The sequence below is a fragment of the Balaenoptera physalus genome (genome assembly GCF_965194825.1).
Source record: "Balaenoptera physalus genome assembly, chromosome: 20".
In the NCBI taxonomy this organism is placed as follows: Eukaryota; Metazoa; Chordata; class Mammalia; order Artiodactyla; family Balaenopteridae; genus Balaenoptera; species Balaenoptera physalus.
In genome coordinates, this window is record NC_138901.1 from 44,248,876 (window position 1) to 44,267,382 (window position 18,507).

An 18,507-nucleotide genomic window follows, 5' to 3' on the forward strand; every position below is an offset into this window, starting at 1 on the left:
CCAGCAGGTGGCGCCGCAGGCCGGGCCCTGGAGCCTGGAAGCCGGAAGCTGCGGCGCGGTCCGGGCGGGAGAACTCTGGGTGCCGGCGTTCCCGCAGGCTCCGCACCCTCCGCGCCGCCTCCGCCTTCCTCCCGCCTCCCTCCCGCCTCCCTCCCGCCTCCCTCCAGCCTCCCGCGCTCGGTCCAGAAAGGGCCCCGCGGATGTCCTCGGGACGAGCGGCCCCGGGCCCACAGGGAACATGGGCGTGCTTCGGGCCGGATTGTGCCCGGGTCTCACCCAGGACATGGTCCAGCTTCTGCGGAGCCGCGGGATCAAGACAGGTGATCGCAGGCGTGCGCCAGTGCGGGCCACGCGGCCGGGCCCAGCGGGGAGGCCGGCCCCGGCCCTGGCACACCCGGGAGGGGGGGGCCCCCTCCCCCTCCCCCCTCCTCCGCCCACAGCCTCCTTGAGAGCCCGGGAAGGTGGGAGTGGGCTAGCCACGTCCCAGGAAGGGTAGAACCCACACTGTGTGCCAGGCACCACGCCAGGTCCTGCGGCTCAGCTAGTCGACGTAGGCGAGGAAAAGTCAAGTGAGGGAGGCCCCCGAGCCTCCCTTCCTGCCCACCAACCCCACGTGTTTTGTTTTCAGTGGTGGACCTGGTTTCAGCAGACCTGGAGGAAGTAGCCCAGAAATGTGGCTTGTCTTATAAGGTGAGCTGACAATCTCCGCTCCAAACCTGGATGTCTCTAAATGCCCATCCCTGAGAAAAAGGTTCCCAGAGATTGATCAGGGGGCCGTATGAGACCCTGGGGGGGGGCCTCCTCCATTGGCGGGTCATTGCCGAGTACTCTGGGCTGCTTCGGGTCGGAGCGCCCCGGCCCTCTCCTGAGTTTCCCCGCCCCTTCCGCAGGCCCTGGTCGCCCTGAGGCGGGTGCTACTGGCTCAGTTCTCGGCTTTCCCCTTCAATGGCGCTGATCTCTACGAGGAGCTGAAGACCTCCACTGCCATCCTGTCCACCGGCATTGCAAGGTTTGTGTGGGTACTTGGGGGAAAAGGTGAGAGGCGGGCTTTTGATACTGGCGTCTAGGGAGAGCAGGCTTTTTCAAACAGTGCTGAGGATGTTCAGGACTTTGAGTTCTCTTAAGCTCTAACAGGGTTTCTCCAACTCCTAACTTTTGGGATGCAGAATTATTTGGGGGGGGGCTGTCCTGAACTTAGAGTAGGATGTTTGGCAACATCTCTGGCCTCTAGCCACTAGAAGCCGGGTAGCACCTCCCTTCCCATGTCTGACAATCAAAAATGTCTCCAGCTGTGACCAAATGACCCCCCACCCCCACCCCAGGGTGGCAAAATTGCCGCTGGGTGAAAACCACTGTCCTGTGACACAAGATGTCAGTATTCCATTATTATTCAGCAGATCAGAGCAACTCTTCTCTGCCCCTACCCCCTCTTTCCCTTAAGGATGGGGCAAGAGAGAGCATGGCAGGACTAACATTGACTAAGTGCCTACTACATACCAGCCACTGACACATAGTAGGTTATATAATAGGTTGTATAATCTCTTCAGTGACCCTGTGAGCTAGTGATTTTTTTTTTTCTTTTTCTTTTTTAAAAAATTTATTTATTTTCGGCTGTGTTGGGTCTTCGTTGATGGGCGCGGGCTTTCTCTAGTTGTGGAGAGTGGTGCTACTCTTTGTTGCGGTGCGCGGGCTTCTCATTGCGGTGGCTTCTCGTTGCAAAGCACGGGCTCTAGGCGCGCGGGCTTCAGTAATTGTGGCACGTGGGCTCAGTAGTTGTGGCTCGCGGGCTGTAGAGCGCAGGCTCAGTAGTTGTGGCACATGGGCTTAGTTGCTCTGTGGCATGTGGGATCTTCCCGGACCAGGGCTTGAACCTGTGTCCCCTGCATTGGCAGGCGGATTCGTAACCACTGCACCACCAGGGAAGCCCGAGTTAGTGATTATTAACCCCACTTGAGTTCAGCCCAAGAGGAGTGAGGGGCAGAGGTGGGGCTCCAGCCCTGGGGCACTTGATCCAGAACTTGGTTCATTCCCCATACTCTGCAGCAGGAGGGAACGAGAGTAGTTACCTTCTGCCGTGTTGTGTGGAGAGAGAAAGAGTTGGAAGAAAACAGGCGGCTTCTGGCCAAGGAAGTCTGACCTCATTCTTGGCCTGTTGGTGCAGAATTTGATAAAGAACTCTGCCACCACAAAGGTCTTTGGATTGGTTTGGCCCTCCCTGTTTCCATAACACATTCTCTTGGCAAGGTTCATAGAGCACAGTGCTTGCTTTCCCCGGGTTGGGGGTTCAGTTCTGTCATTCATCAAGCCCTGGCCGAGTGCCTACGGGTTCCAGATAAGTGCAGATGATACGGGTACAGGTGAGGCAAGGCACTTAAGAACCCATTGGATAGAGAAGGCAGGTAAACACAAGTGAGAGGTGTGAGCATGCGTGGAGGCAGCATAAAGAGGGGGTGATTGGAAATACCCTGGCGGTCCAGTGGTTAGGACTTGGAGCTCTCACTGCCAGGGGCCCGGGTTTGATCCCTGGTTGGGGAGCTAAGATCCCGCAAGCTGCATGGTGTGGCAAAAATAAAAGATAAAAAATGAGGGGGTGATTAACAAGGAGCAGCCTTGGCCTTTGGGAGCTTGTAAAGCCAGCATTATACAGAGGAAGCAGTCAGGTGATAAACTGGCAAGATGGCAGCCACAGTGGGTCACTGCAGGGGAGATCAGAGAGGTTCAGGAAAGCTCTATGCAGGAGGCAGGCCTTGGGCAGTGAGGAACGGATGGGCCTTCTCTGAGTACTCCGGCACCGTTACTCCAGGTACGTTGTTTCATTTGTCTTCACAATCACAATGAGCGCGTTGCAATGAAAATCATCATCCTGTATATGAAGAAACTGGGACTCAGGTTAAGTGACTTGCTCAAGATCCCACAGCTAGGGACTTCCCTGGGGGTCCAGTGGTTAGGACTCTGCGCTTCCACTACAGGGGGCACAGGTTTGATCCCTGGTTAGGGAACCAAGATCCTGCAAGCTGTGTGGCGAGGCCAAAAAAAAAAAGATACCTCAGCTAGTAAGTGGCAGACCAGGCCCTTGACGTCACACCTGTCAGGCTCCTAAGCATAAGAACCCACCTCTATCGCATCTGCCCTATTGCCTCCTCCAGGCAGGAGGCTGTATTGTGAAAGTAGAGTTACAGGCATAGGGTGGAGGTGGGCAGGGTGGATGGGGCTGGGGAGCCTGGCAGGGGAGGGTGTGTGAGCTGATCTAGGGCAGGGGACGGCAGGAGGCACGTTGAAGAAATGTGATAAGCCTTCCTGCCAGGGGGAATATAGATGTGAAGAATCAAAGACAACCCACTAGGTTTCTAGCCGTCCTCACAGTGTTCTTTGGACACTTGATGGATGTAACTCTAACACGGGAGGGGAGGGGAGTTCTGTAGTCAACAGCTCGGGAAATGCTGGTTAACCCAAATGAAGCAGGTTTCCCTGCTGTAGGTTTTCTCACAGCTTGTAATGCTGGCGGGCACCGTGGATCTTTACGAGGTCAAGAAAGCACGTAGCTTGCCTTGGAAGAAGCCGTACTAACTGGGGAGATGGGTGGTTCCCTGAAGGCCAGAGCTGTGTCTTGTTCATCTCTGCCTCTTCCTCGTTTTAGAAAAAGGCCTTCAGGAAATGTGAGACATTCAGGTGATGTTTGAATGAATGGCTGAAAGAATGACTAAAAGCCAGTTCAGAGGGAAAGGTGGAGAATAAATCCCAGAAATCACTTGTGTTCAAAACTGGTGGTAAGACCCAGTTTTACTTCTGCTCCACAGGCAGGCGGAGGAAGGGGGGTGGTCTGTCCATGTTGATGAGCAGAGGTGGTTGGTAGGAAGGTCCATCAGGAGACATGGAATGGAAACAGGTGAGAAGTCCGCTGGGAGGTGGATCTGGGAATTCCTTACGGAGACTGATCCTCACAGCCAAGAATGAGGTTGATTTTTTTAAAAAAAATAAATGTATTTATTTATTTATTTATTTGTGGCTGCATTGGGTCTTCATTGCTGCGCACGGGCTTTCTCTAGTTGCGGTGACCGGGGGCTACTCTTCATTGCGGTGCGCAGGCTTCTCATTGCAGTGGCTTCTCTTGTTGCAAAGCACAGGCTCTAGGTGCGCAGGCTTCAGTAGTTGTGGCACGCGGGCTCAGTAGTTGTGGCTTGCGGGCTCTAGAGCACAGGCTCAGTAGTTGTGGCGCACGGGCTTAGTTGCTCCGCGGCACGTGGGATCTTCCCAGACCAGGGCTCGAACCCGTGTCCCCTGCATTGGCAGGCAGATTCTCAACCACTGCGCCACCAGGGAAGCCCCATGTATCCTTGTTGAGACTCAGATGTGGTCCTCGGCCTAAGAGTTTCTGATTCAGTAGGTCTGGTGTGGGGCCTGAGAATCTGCATTTCTAATCAGTTCCCAGGTGAGGCTGATGCTGCAGGTCTGGGGACCACACTGGGAGAACCACTGCTATAATGGGACTGGGGGTTCTCTGATCTCAGTGGGAGGAACGGGAACCAGCAGTGGCAGAGGCTGGATGCTCTTTAAAAAGGTGCTTATTACACAGAGACAAGGTGAGCACAGTTATCCCAAGAAGCCCCAGGGCCGGAGTGGTAACCAGAGCGTTTTGACCAGCAGGGCCCTGTGGTTATAATCATGGGGGCCCTGGAATTGAAAGAGATGGGTTGCTTAATTAAGTGCTGCTTGGCATGTACAGAGGGGTCATGGGAGGTCTTCCAGGACCATCACAAAGGGCTGGAGCCCATGGAGGTGATTACAGGGTTGGGACAGGGATGCATGTGGCCAGGACATGGAGGTGTTAGTATAGGCTGTGATGGAGGTGAAATTTCAGCCCACCGGTTGGGTAGGATATGTCGTTTTTCCCTTGCTGCTTTCAATAATTTTTCTTTGTCTTTAATTTTTGCCAGTTTGATTACTATGTGTCTCGGCGTGTTTCTCCTTGGGTTTATCCTGTATGGGACTCGCTGCGCTTCCTGGACTTCGGTGGCTATTTCCTTTCCCATGTTAGGGAAGTTTTCAACTATAATCTCTTCAAATATTTTCTCGGGTCCTTTCTCTCTCTCTTCTCCTTCTGGGACCCCTATAATGCGAATGTTGTTGCGTTTAATGTTGTCCCAGAGGTCTCTTAGGCTGTCTTCATTTCTTTTCATTCTTTTTTCTTTATTCTGTTCCGCAGCAGTGAATTCCACCATTGTGTCTTCCAGGTCACTTATCCGTTCTTCTGCCTCAGTTATTCTGCTATTGATTCCTTCTAGTGTAGTTTTCATTTCAGTTATTGTATTGTTCATCTCTGTTTGTTTGTTCTTTAATTCTTCTAGGTCTTTGTTAATCATTTCTTGCATCTTCTCGACCTTTGCCTCCATTCTTTTTCCGAGGTCCTGGATCATCTTCACTATCATTATTCTGAATTCTTTTTCTGGAAGGTTGCCTATCTCCACTTCATTTAATTGTTTTTCTGGGGTTTTATCTTGTTCCTTCATCTGGTACATAGCCCTCTGCCTTTTCATTTTGTCTGTCTTTCTGTGAATGTGGTTTTTGTTCCACAGGCTGCAGGATTGTAGTTCTTCTTGCTTCTGCTGTCTGCCCTCTCGGTTGGGCAGGATATGGGGTGTGGGTAGTGACCTGTTTCCTGGTGGTTTAGGGACAGAAACTGGATTAGGATTGGCCATGACTTGAATTTATCTCAAGGCTTCCACAGCCAGAGTGTTGATAACATAGGAACCTTCTATCACTCGTTTGTCTGGAAGCATTTATTGTGCATCTCCTGTGTTTCAGCCACTGTGCCAGTTCTGGGGTGAGCAAGGCCCAGTCCTTGCCCCAGGGTGCTCTGGGCCAAAAACTTTTGCTCTGCAAGAGGATGAAAAGACAAGCGATAGAATGGGGAAAATATTTGCAATCCATGTATTCAACAAAGGACTTGCATCTGGAATATATAAAGAATTCTTAAAACTGAGCAGTAGAACAAACAATGCAATTAGAAAATGGGCAAAAGACACGACCAGACATTTCACCAACGACGTTCAACATCACTGGTTATTAGGGAAATACAAATTAAAACCACAACGAGATATTACTACATACCTCCTAGAATGGCTAAAATAAAGAATGGTGATAACTCCAAGTGCTAATAAGGGTGTGGAGAAACTGGATTACCTCATACATTGCTGTTGGGAAAGTAAAATAGCATAGGCACTCTGGAAAACAAGTTAACAGTTTCTTGTGAAATTAATATGCACTTACCGTACAACCCAACAGTTGTATTCTGGGGCATCTATTCCAGAGAAATAAAAACTTAGGTTTACAGAAAAACCTGTATGCAAATGTTCATAGCCGTTTTATTCATAATTTCCTCCAACTGGAAACAGCTAAAATGTCCTTCAGTGGGTGAATGGTTAAACAAACTTGGTCCATCCATACCATGGAATACTACTGGGCAGTAAAAAAGAACAAAGGATACATGTGACAACTTGGATCTCGAGGGAATGATGCTGAGTGAGAAAAGCCAATCACAAAGGTTACATATTGTGTGATTCTGTGTACATAATATTCTTGAAATAACATAACAATAGAGATGGAGAACAGATTAAGCGGTTGCCAGGGGCTAGGGATTAGGGGTGGATGGAAGGGGAGTGGCTATAAAAGGGTGGCACAAGGTAGCCTTGCAGCAATGGAAATGTTCTGTATCTTGCTTGCGGTGGTTACATAAACCCATGCATGCGATGAAATGGCATAGAGTTATACACACAGACACACACGGAAATAATGGTGGTGAATCTGAATAAGCTCTGTGGATTGCACCAGTGTCAATTTGCGATGTTGTAGTGTAGTACAATACATCTTATAGTGAAAGATGCTACCGTTAGGGGAAACTAGGTAAAGGGTACATGGGACCACCCTGTACATTGTTTTTTTGCAACTTCCTGTGAATCTATAATTATATCAAAGTTTTAGAAAATGCCAAATTATGGGAAATGCTATCAAGGAAACCCAGAAGGGGCTGAGATGGAGAATGAAAGGACCATTGGATGGGGTGGCAAAGAGACCTCTGTGGAGAAGTGATCACCCAGAGTGATCTGTAAGCTGAGAGTGAAAGGATGAGGGGCCAGAGGAGGAACATTTAGCCGTGCCGGCTTTCCCCAAAGGAAACCCTACCAGGCGAAGCCTCCTGGCCAGAGATGTTAGAATGTCTCTGGACAGAACAGTGCTTGGAAGGGATGTCTTGCTTTTTTTCCTGGTTCCTCCTCCCCTCCCTTCCCTCGAATCCCCTCAGTTGATTCTCTTGCCTCCTCTTCTGCCATCAGCCTGGACAAACTGCTGGATGCTGGTCTCTATACTGGAGAAGTGACTGAAATCGTAGGAGGCCCAGGTAGCGGCAAAACCCAGGTACACGTGCGTCCAGCAGCCAGGAGGGTTGGGGGAGGTGGGTGCATAGCCCTGGGTCCCTGGGGAAGCTTCTGCCAGTGTGCTTGTGATTCAGAGATCGGAAGAGAGAAGACGGGTGGTGAGGAGTGGGGCTTGGGCTTGGCCCCTTCGTGTCTCTGGGATCTGGACAGGATTTGGTGGGAGCACGCATGCTGGGCCCTCCTTGAGGGCCCAGGTTCACCCAGTGCCCCATCTCTACTCAGGTATGTCTTTGTGTGGCTGCACACGTGGCCCATGGCCTGCAGCAGAACGTCCTGTACATCGATTCCAATGGAGGGCTCACAGCTTCCCGCATCCTCCAGCTACTTCAGGCCAGAACCCCAGATGAGGGGGAGCAGGTAGAGAGCAGGAGGGCTGGGTTCCTTGGAGGTTCTGACACCGTAAGTAAGACCCCGTTATCCAGCGTGGCAAGAATTTTGGTCATTTGTGTGAATAGATATTTTTCTGGCTTTGACACTTGCTGTTCTACTAATACTTTCTGTTCTGCAAGCCTCCCCATTATGACATCATCCCACCCCTGCCATACCCTAATTCAGGGCTGCCATACACCCAGCATCTGTGCTTCTCTCCCATTTCTTGCCCGTGGAAGACACACTAATCAGTCCTATCCCTCCTTCCCACGGAGCTCCGCCTTGGCTTTGCAGCTCAGCACCCAGGCAGCCACGTTGGTGAGAACTGGCCCATCAGACAGAGCCCCTTTGCCATCCTGGACCTGAGTCCTTCTGTCTAAGTGCCTCTTCCTGCTCAGCCTCAAAAATCCCTCTTCATCTTGCGCGACCCCCTGCTCCTCTTCTCCAGAGCTCTCCTTTCTATCTCCTACCTCTTCAGGCGGGAGCTCTCCAGAGGATCCAGGTGGTGCGTGCGTTTGACATCTTCCAGATGTTGGATGTGCTGCAGGACCTGCGAGGCGCTGTGTCCCAGCAGGTGAGCCTGCTCTTCGGCCCCTCCCTGCTCCCCCCAGCTGGCCAGTGCTGTCTGCATGTGGGCAGGTGTCCTACTACAGACTCTGCTTGGAAACGCAGATGTGCAATCTGGTGACTCTAGCTGTGTCTGCCGCTCCCAGGATGGGATTTCATTCCTGAGTGCCTCCTCATTTACATGCCCATCTTCCCCACTAAACAGTAAGCCCCTTCCTTGAGTGCAAGGATCATGTCATATTCATCTCTGCATTCCAACGCCTGATCCGTTAAGATTACTTTCAGCTGCAGGTAATAGAGTCTATCTGACAGACACTTGAACCTTGAGGACTTTTAATTATCTCACGTGAGTCTGGAGGTTGGCAAGTCCATAATGTCAGGGCTGTAGGTTGGTGTGCCTGGTTCTCTTGCTCTTCCCCCTCATGATTGCAAAGTGGCTGCTATGGCTCAGAGCATCATGTCTTCACACATCCATATTACATCCATATTTAGGTCAGTGAGAGATAGATGCCTCTTTTCTGTACCTCTTCCCTTTTATAAGGGAAGAAAAATCTTCCTCTGGAACCCCCCAGTATGCTTCCCTGTTCCCATTACATCTAATTGACCAAAACTGAGCTATGTGTTTTTCCTAGACCAGGGGTTGGGCCCACCTTCCCTGATGTCAGGAGATTTCTGCCCAGTACTTGAACACATTCAGAGTCCTGTTAACAAGGAAGAGGGGTTTGGAATGGCATTTGGGTTGGTACCCTGCTACACCTGATAGGTGCTTAGACAGGATTTGGTGCACTGATTTATACACTCTTAGATTTGGGAGACACCTTACAGAGGATAGTTTAATTCATCTTAAACTTTATCTCTCACCCCAAAGCATAACATGTTCCCATGGGCATACCCAGGGGTTGTATATAAAGTAAAGCATTTTATAAACTTTAGAACATACAATAGTTGAACAAATGCTTGCCATAGGAATCGTAACAGGCTATGACACCCCCATGTGTTGAGACATGAAGTCAAGTAGTCCTGACCTAATCCAACCCTCTCGTTTCTAGAGATGAGGAGAGTGAGGGCCAGAGACATTCAGTCAGTTGCCCAAAGTCACCACATATGTAGGATAAGAACAAAGCTTATAACCCAGATCTCTCAACTCCCAGTGTCAAAAGACGATATTTTTTACTGTAGGGCCATTAGATGGTATATATTTCTATTATTGCATAGCAAGTTACTACAAACTTAGTGACTTAAAACAACACATATTTAATTACCTCACAGTTTCTGTAGGTCAGGAGTCTGGGCACAGCTTAGCCTGGTCCCCTACTTAGGGTCTCATTAGGCCGTGATCAAGGTGGCAGCTGGGCTGTGTTCTTATCTGGAGGCTCAACTGGGGAAAGAACCACTTACAAGTTCATTCAAGGTTTTTGGCAGAATTCATTTCCTAGAGGCTTCAGTTCCTTGCTGGCAGCTGGTTGCTGGCAGAGGCCACCTTCAATTCTTTGAAGCTGCCCACTGTTCCTGACATGTGGCCCTTTGCATAGGCAGTTCACAGCACCATCATAGGCAGCAACACACCATCTTACATAACATAATATAATCACGGGGTGGCAGCCCATTCCCTTTGCCATATAATGTAGCCTAATCAAGAGAGTGACATCCAGGGAATTCCCTGGCGGTCCAGTGGTTAGGACTCTGCACTTTCACTTCCAAGGGCCTGGGTTCAATCCCTGGTCGGGGAACTAAGATCCTACAAGCCATGTAGTGCGGCCAGAAAAAGAGAGTGACATCCTAACACCTTTGACATTTGACTAGTAAGAAAGCAAGTCATGGGACTCCCCCGGGGTCAAGGGGAAGGGATCATAGAGGACTCAAACACCTAGAGGTGGGGATCGTGGGGTCTGTCTGCCACAGATACCTGATAGCCCCATTGTTACAAGCGGCAAAGGCTTGTTGTCCCATTTTGGCCAGAGATTTCAACCTGCTCTCCCAGAGAGTAAGGAAGGGCTAAGCTGATCTCTCTCTTTCTGCCAGCATCTCTTAGACAGCCAGTGACTGCCAAGAGTCAATAACTGGGATGTGAGGGGGGAGACATGCAAAAGACAGACAAGATAAGCTGAATATCCAGAACTTGGCCAACGTGAGATGAAAAAAACCAGTTATGGAAACAGAATTGGCAAATGGGCTCGATATAAGGAATAAGGGAGGAGAGAAGGGAAGCTTCAAGGACAAGAAACATTTTAGGTCTAAGAAACTAGGAGGATGTTTCCTAGTTTCCTGGTTTTAGCAGGTGGCTGTCTATATAGTCTATATTTGAAACCTTTTCTTTTTTTTTTTTTTTTTGACTGTGTTGGGTCTTTGTTGCTGCACATGGGCTTTCTCTAGTTGCGGCGAGCAGGGGCTACTCTTCATCGCGGTGCACAGGCTTCTCATTGTGGTGGCTTCTCTTGTCACAGAGAACGGGCTCTAGGCACGCGGGCTTCAGTAGTTGTGGCAAGTGGGCTCAGTAGTTGTGGCACACGGACTTAGTTGCTCTGCGGCATGTGGGATCTTCCCGGACCAGGGCTCGAACCCATGTCCCCTGCATTGGCAGGCAGATTCCTAACCACTGCGCCACCAGGGGAGCCCCTGGAACCTTTTTAGATATGGACGATTAGGCCCTAGAGGCACAATCTTGAAAGAGACTGAAGTAAAGAGAAGGCTGACCTCTTCAGCAAAGGAAGTTAGGAAGTTGGGATGTAAGCAGGAGAGGGAAAAGAGAGCCTGACAAGATGATGGGGGACTGGCCACAAGGAGAAAGATTCTACTAAGAAAATTCCTGACCAGGAGACCACAGGATCTGAGCAGGGATTTCTCAAATTTAATTATTTTAGGGTATCTGTGATGTCCTGTGATTTAAACTCTCTCTTTCCACCCAATTCTTCAGTAAAATCTGTTATACATACAAATGGGGGTGGGAAAAAAAAGACATTGCTGAAATTCCATCATACATGCCCAGCTGTATTTGGGGTGGGGGAGGTTATTTCTTACCAGTTTCTGAAAGAGGAGCAGGCTTGTCTGGTCATGGTCGCCCCCTAGAGGCCACCTGGTTCATGGCACCTGCTTCCCATCAACCCCGCAGGTGAGCAGTTCTTCAGGGACTCTGAAGGTGGTGGTTGTGGATTCGGTCACTGCGGTGGTCGCCCCACTTCTGGGAGGTCAGCAGAGGGAAGGTGAGTGGTGTGGCAGAGCCCAGGGGTCTTGATCTTGCCTCCCGGCTCTGGAGTCCTATCTCCGGCCAGCCTGGTCCCCGATGCCCTGCTGCCCACCCTCTCCGGTTTTTCTTCCCCAGGCTTGGCCTTGATGATGCAGCTGGCCCGAGAGCTGAAGACTCTGGCCCGTGACCTCAGCGTGGCACTGGTGGTGAGGAAGTGGGCTTGGCCAGCCATCCTTGCCTTACCTCTGGCCCCTGGGCTTCACCAAGTGGGGAGGTGTTCTTCCTAGTTACAGTTCTTTATTTCCCTTAAAGAGCAGCTTCTGAACCCCCTAAGTGGCCCTTTGGGAAAGGACCATAGCCCAACTTCCCTGAGTCATCTAGAGCACCAGACTGGGAGGGGATCAGACCTTAAATAGCCAAGGGATCAGGGACAGTCTTGTTTTTCCGTTTACTTTCTTTAAGTCAGTTTTATTGAGGTATAATTCATACAGAGTAACCTTCTCCTTGTTTGAAGTTTGATATAGTCATCTCCAGCCTTGTTACCCCACCGCAGTCAAGATACAGAATATTTCTGTCACCCCAGAAAGATCCTCCGGCCCCAGACAACCACTGATCTGGTTTCTGTCCCAATAGTTTTGCCTTTTCCAGAGCTTCATAGAAAGGGATCTTTTGGCTTTTAAAGTAACTTTTTCTGCTTATGGAGTAGTTTATTAGAAGTCTGCATGCTTCTCATAAAAGAGTGTAAAAAATAGTTAAATATAAGAGTCAAATTTGTAATCGATCTCCACATCCACAGAAACCATATTAATATTTTTATATACCTCCATAGAATCTTTTTTCTCTGCATATATACATATACTTTTTTTTTTTACTTTTTTTTTTTTTTAACTTTTGGGTTTATTTTTATTTATTTATTTATGGCTGTGTTGGATCTTCGTTTCTGTGCGAGGGCTTTCTCTAGTTGCGGCAAGCGGGGGCCACTCTTCATCGCAGTGCGCGGGCCTCTCACTATCGCGGCCTCTCCTGTTGCGGAGCACAGGCTCCAGACGCGCAGGCTCAGTAGTCGTGGCTCACAGGCCCAGTTGCTCCGCGGCATGTGGGATCTTCCCAGACCAGCGTTCGAACCCGTGTCCCCTGCATTGGCAGGCAGATTCTCAACCACTGCGCCACCAGGGAAGCCCTATACATATACTTTTAATCAACTTTCCAACTAAACTGTAATCTTGTTAAAAAAAAAAAACACACCACCATTTCCCATGTCTTTTAATAGATTCTTTAAGAATGCCAGTTTTAGCAGCTACGTATTATTTTGTTTAATACCTATGTTACAGGGGTCAGGAAACCTTTCCTCTAAAGGACCAGGTGCTAAATACGGTTTGCCTTCCCTATCCGTGGGTCCTGCGTCTGTGGATTCAACCAACTGTGGATTTGAGCTGTAGTTGGTTGAATCTGTGGGTGTGGAACCCGCAGATACAAAGGGCCAACTATACTACACCATCTTATTTTATTTTATTTTATTTATTTATTTCTTGGGCTGTGCTGCGAGCCACTATAAAAGGTTATAGTTTTTGTGCACCTACCAGCAGCATAAGGGGATTTGTTCTTTTTTTTTTTTTTGGCTCCGTTGGGTCTTTGTTGTTGCGCGCGAGCTTTCTCTAGTTGCAGCAAGCAGAGACTGCTCTTTTTTGTGGTGTGTGGGCTTCTCTTGCTGTGGAGCACGGGCTCTAGGCATGCGGGCTTCAGTAGTTGAAGCACGCGGGCTCAGTAGTTGTGGCCTATGGGCCCTAGAGCGCAGGCTCAGTAGTTGTGGCGCTTGGGCTTAGTTGCTCCGCAGCATGTGGGATCTTCCCGGACCAGGGATTGAACCCATGTTCCCCTGCATTGGCAGGCGGATTCCTAACCACTGCGCCGCCAGGGAAGTCCCTTCGTTTGCTCTTATACTGGGTCCCAAGGCCTCCCTCTCCAGACTGTAGCATGTATGTGAGCACCTGCTGTGTGCCAGGCTCTGGCTTAGGCAGCAGGGATTCAGTGATGAACAAGCCACACCTCCTCCCAGGGGTGGGGTGGGGAGCAGGGGGTAACCTCAAGAGGATGCAGTGAGGTTGGCGTTGCTTACCTGAGACCAGCCTGGGCAGAGTAGAGCTGACCGACCAAATTAGGATCCCCCTTTCCAAAACGCCTCCCACGTCTACACACAGATGCACACCCTGACACAAAGGGGTGGGTGCACGTGGTCTCAGGATGCCCGATTGCTGCGTTGGGGTTGTAGTGGGCCTTAGCGGACAGCACTGCTTTTCCCAGACACATGCCCCGTTACCTTTTATTGGAATCAAGCCTGGGGCGTTGTGGTTTAGTGGCAAGAGCTCTGCGCAAGTCAGGAGCCCAGGGTTCTGATTCCAGACCGTTGATAAATTATGGAAGCTTGGGGAAGTCGTTTCCCTGTACTAGGCCTCAGCTTTCCCATCTGTAAAATGAAGCCATAGGAGCAGATGTCCTCTGTACCAGCATTACGGATCTATAAGCCTTTGACTCTTTCTGCCGCAGGTGACCAATCACATGACCCGAGACAGGGACAGCGGGCAGCTCAAACCTGCCCTGGGACGCTCCTGGAGCTTTGTGCCCAGCACCCGGCTTCTCCTGGACACCAGCCAAGGTGCAGGAGCATCAGGCAGCTGGCGCGTGGCGTGTCTGACCAAATCTCCCCGTCTGGTGAGCCAGCCCCAGGGGAAAGCCAGGAATCTGGGCCCTTGAGGGTGGCTTCTGTGCCCACAGATGTCTCATCGAGGAACTTCTGGATACTGAGACCCTGCAGCCAAAGAGGCTACCCACTTGGGCTGCTCAACTCAAAAACTCACCTTCCCCTCCTGTCTTGTTCCAGCCAACAGGTTTCCAGGAGATGGTGGACATTGGGACCTGGGGGACTCCAGTGCAGAGCCCAACATTACAGGGAGACCACATGTGACTTGCTGTTGACTGGGACAAACCCTCCTGCACAGTAACGCCTGCCGTTCACTGCCGGCAGCCCTTGGGGCTGCAGAGAAGCTCTCGGGCTGGGCAGACATCTTAGTCCTTAGCTCCTCTCTCTGGAAACACAGTGTTACTGGCTAGAGAGGATGCTACTGTGCAAGGACCCAGAAATTCATGCTGGTACCAGGTTTTCCTCCCTTGTGTCTACCACGTATGTTTCCAGCAGGCGCCGAGTTCAGTGTCTTGGGCATCTCTGAAGAGGCATGCTGGTGACTGGACAGGCAACCCTGTGCATCACCGTCCTGCACTCCATCCGAACACAGTGACTGAGTCTGAGGCCTCTAGCTTGCCTTTGCTTCCCTTCTTCTTCTTCTTTTTTTTTTTTGCCTCTGTTTTTCCATCTGTAAGATGAGGCTCCCTTTCTCTTAACTCTCTCTTTGAGTTACCGGGTGGAAGTAACCTTGTAAGTGCAAAACTCTTCTTTATCTAGGTCCTGATCTTAAAAACATACAAAGGAAATCCTCTGAGCCCCAGAGCCATCCATTTTCCCCCGAGAAGGTGGTTTTTCAGTTTCCCCTAGTGAGGCCCCAAAGAATGGTTATTCCTCTTTCCCTCTTGCCCATTTGGTTTCACAAACCTGCATGCATCACCATGACCAGGTGAGATCGGGAGCTCACTACAGTCCCAGGAATATAATTTAACAGGAAGGGAAGATGTGACCTGGTCCCCGTGAATCCAGCCACTTGTTTAACGTGTGTGGTGCCCTGTGGGGCCCCTCCACAGTGTCGAGTAACCAGAGGTGCTGAACCATGGCCTTGCCCATAAACAGACAGAGGAGAATTTGCACAGTAAATAGAGCCAGCTGGGAAAATTGATGCTGGCGTAAATAATACATGGCAAATCTAGTTCTTTATGTAGAAATTCATTGCCGATGGCTCCAACATGCAATATAATTACCCCTCTCTTCCTGCCAGCTATACCACAGCCTGGTGCCCTAGTGTATGAAATAACCCCCCTGTCTGTTACGGGCACTGTGGCCATCCCTCTGCAAGCTATAACCCTGGCTGGGCGGAGAGGAGGACACCAGGGAAGGGGAGATAAAAGACAAAGGAGAGAAATGATCAGGATTGTTCACTGACCACAATTTTTAAAGGAAGGTTGCCTTTCTCGGTTTGAGAGCCTGTCATGTAGTTAATTAGTTGCTTGGCTGCAGGAAGAGAGGTCAGAGTTACAGGCCGAAGATACGACATTTAGAGGTGATGAACACAGCAGGGATAAAAGCAAGAAGGCTGGAGGACTGGGAACAAGTGGCAGACCAGCCCGAGGGTATCTGCCTGAGTGAGGACAGGCTTGGTAAGCTGCAGACTGGAGGAGGAACCCTGGCGCTGCTGCTTTCACAGGCTCCCAGGAGAAACGAATCTTCAGCATCCTTACACCAGGAGCGGTTGGCGCATAATTGCAACCGTAGTAGGAAACAAGACGTTAAGCTGGGACTGGCACATCCCTGTCACTTGTACCATTTGGGCATCCTGAGCCCACGCAGACATCACCAATCAATCAAGCATTCTTTTTGGCAGAGCTCAGAGTCCTTTGCAGTTTTGGTTTTTCTCCACATGGCACTCCAGGCAGCCACAACTAGTCAGTTGGAACTGGCGTTCAAGGTGGAGGCTGGTTACCATCTCTGCCCCAGGCAGATCTGCCGTACTTCCCATATATGGTGCCGGGTGCTCCGTCCTTGACTCAGGACCCTACAATAGTGTGGTTTGAGAGGCCTGTAAAGATCATAGGCCCCATCTTGTCATTTAACAGAGAAGGAAACTGAGGCCCAAAGAGGAGAAATGACAGTCCCAGTGGCAGAACAGGGGCTGGAACCCAGGACTCTCGATTCCTCAGCCAGGACTCTGTGTCCATGTTGCCTTTAGTTTCCGATCGGCACAGTTCTGTCCTCAGTGGGGACTTCTTCCAGCCACACAGCCTCACCGAGGTAGCCTCTCTGGCCACAGGAAGGCGCTCCATTCATTGCTGCTGCAGACCACCCCGTGACATTTCTGCAGGACTTTGCCCCTCACAGCTCGCTTCCTCCTTGGCCTTGTTCTCGGACGGGGGCTTCACCTCATCCTCATGCCGAGCCCACACACTCCGCTCCAGGCCAGCCACCCTGCGAGGCTCCCCTAACAGGCCTGGGGCCGGGCTGGCCCTCCTGCCCACGTGCCTTTTGCTCCCTTTGCTTATGTGTCTGCCTCCGCCCAGCCGTGACTGCGTCGGTGCACACCCACCCTGACATCCTCCCTTTTTTATGCCTCAGCTGGGGTCTAGATAGACATCGCAATCCTCCTGTACCACTCAGACTTGTCTTATTGGCTGCCCATGAGCCCAAGATCCCCTTGCAGGGCTCCCACGTTAATTTTTCTTTTGCTCTTTCCACAGTATGGGAGCTCAGCAATTGTTAAACATACAAATGGGTGGGTTTTAAGGCATTTTAAAGATGGCAAAGGAGAAACGCAGGAATGTTTTTCACATGATCCAGTCATTGAGGTCCCCCCAGAGTGTCTTTTTACGTATCCTACAGAGGACTGTTGAATGTCCTTGGTCTGATATTACGCAACGTTAATGTTGAGTCCCTACTATGTATGTGCTAGCACTTGATGGCTTTTGTTAGGCACTTGAACTCCCAAAGGCTCTCAGGCTCAAGGTCCATGTATCACTGTGGCTGCTTTCCACTGCAAGTAATGAAACTTGGCTGAAAGAGGCTTAAACAATAACATTTGTTATCTCTAGTAACACGACGTCCAAGGTTGGCTCACTTGGCGGCTCATCAAGCGGCGTAGGGCCTTTCCATCTCTGCTCTGCTCTCCTTTTGTGTTGGTTTTGTCTGTAAGCTTGTTCTCATCAAAGCAGTCATTCTGGACTTCCCTGGTGACGCAGTGGTTAAGAATCCACCTGCCAATGCAGGGGACACGGGTTCAAGCCCTGGTCCGGGAAGATCCCACATGCTGCGGAGCAACTAAGCCCGTGCGCCACAACTACTGAGCCTGCGCTCTGAAGCCCGCGAGCCACAACTACTGAGCCTGTGCGCCTAGAGCCCATGCTCCGTGACAAGAGAAGCCACCGCAATGAGAAGTCCGTGCACCGCAACGAAGAGTAGCCCCTGCTCGCCGCAGCTAGAGAAAGCCTGCGCACGGCAATGAAGACCCAACGCAGCCAAAAATAAAAATGAATAAATTTATTAAAAAAAGAAGAAAAAAGGGGGGAATGCTACTAGAAAGGGGGGAGTGTGCGTGGAGGAGTTGGACGTTGGATGGGCAACCACCAGTGTCTGCCAAAGTCCATGAGGCAAGTGTATCGAGGCGCACATGTGCTTAGGCCCTTTGTCCACATATCATTTAGACCTTCAGAAAGCCTTCCATCTTCCAGACAGTAAATGGGAGTCTGTGAGGTTATGGACATAAAGCTAATAAGTGGGCAGCACCAGAATCCAAACTTGAATCTGTCTGATCCCAAACCCTACTTCCTTCCATCCTCATGCTGCCTTCGGCTGTGACTATGTGAATGTTTCAGTTAAATTCTTCTTTGTATTTTGCCCCGATAGCAACCAAGGCTACCCATCCCAACCTCTTTTTATCTTTGTTCGCCGTAAAAGCTGGATCAGAGATCTACTTTCTCAGCTCTTTCTGATTTCCCTTAGGGAAGTTATGAGAGAATGACAAACACTCAAAGAAGGGAGATATTATTGGTATTAAGGTGAACCGGGGGTTTGGGGGGAAATAAAGCTGAATGAAAAACAACAGCGTCTGTGTGTCCCTGAGACGTGAGCCAGCAGGAGGTAAGGGATTTATTTTATTTTATTTTTTGGCACGGCATGCGGCATCTTAGTTCCCCGACCAGGGATCAAACCTGTATTCCCCTGCAGTGGAAGTGCGGAGTCTTAACCACTGGACCACGGGGGACATCCCAGGAGGTAAGGGATTTAGGTGCACATCCTAACTAGGT

At 50.3% G+C, this 18,507-nt stretch overlaps 1 protein-coding gene across 4 annotated transcripts; it reads left to right on the top strand.

Annotated features, from left to right (window-relative positions):
* The first annotated feature begins 34 nt into the window (after window positions 1–34).
* RAD51D (RAD51 paralog D) lies at window positions 35–18,302 on the top strand. Of its 4 annotated transcripts, none has more exons than XM_082441808.1 (10): window positions 35–320; window positions 629–690; window positions 891–1,009; window positions 7,329–7,410; window positions 7,653–7,829; window positions 8,278–8,373; window positions 11,476–11,566; window positions 11,686–11,756; window positions 14,095–14,259; window positions 14,429–18,302. In XM_082441808.1, the coding sequence occupies exons 1-10, from the start codon at window positions 239–241 to the stop codon at window positions 14,510–14,512; spliced, it is 1,029 nt and encodes a 342-aa protein (XP_082297934.1). In that variant the 5' UTR covers window positions 35–238; the 3' UTR covers window positions 14,513–18,302. The 4 variants fall into 4 exon arrangements, with proteins under 4 accessions (XP_082297934.1, XP_082297931.1, XP_082297932.1 ...); XM_082441805.1 differs by having other exon boundaries at window positions 100–320; window positions 7,653–7,787; XM_082441806.1 differs by lacking the exons at window positions 11,476–11,566; window positions 11,686–11,756 and having other exon boundaries at window positions 100–320; window positions 14,429–14,656.
* The last annotated feature ends 205 nt before the right edge of the window (window positions 18,303–18,507 follow it).

Excerpts from the sequence above, each read along its gene's own strand:
- RAD51D (XM_082441808.1), top strand. The coding sequence starts at position 239 with ATGGGCGTGCTTCGGGCCGGATTGTGCCCGGGTCTCACCCAGGACATG. Across the intron at positions 321-628 it reads GAGCCGCGGGATCAAGACAG|TGGTGGACCTGGTTTCAGCA; the intron begins GTGATCGCAGGC and ends TTTTGTTTTCAG. Across the intron at positions 691-890 it reads AATGTGGCTTGTCTTATAAG|GCCCTGGTCGCCCTGAGGCG; the intron begins GTGAGCTGACAA and ends CCCCTTCCGCAG.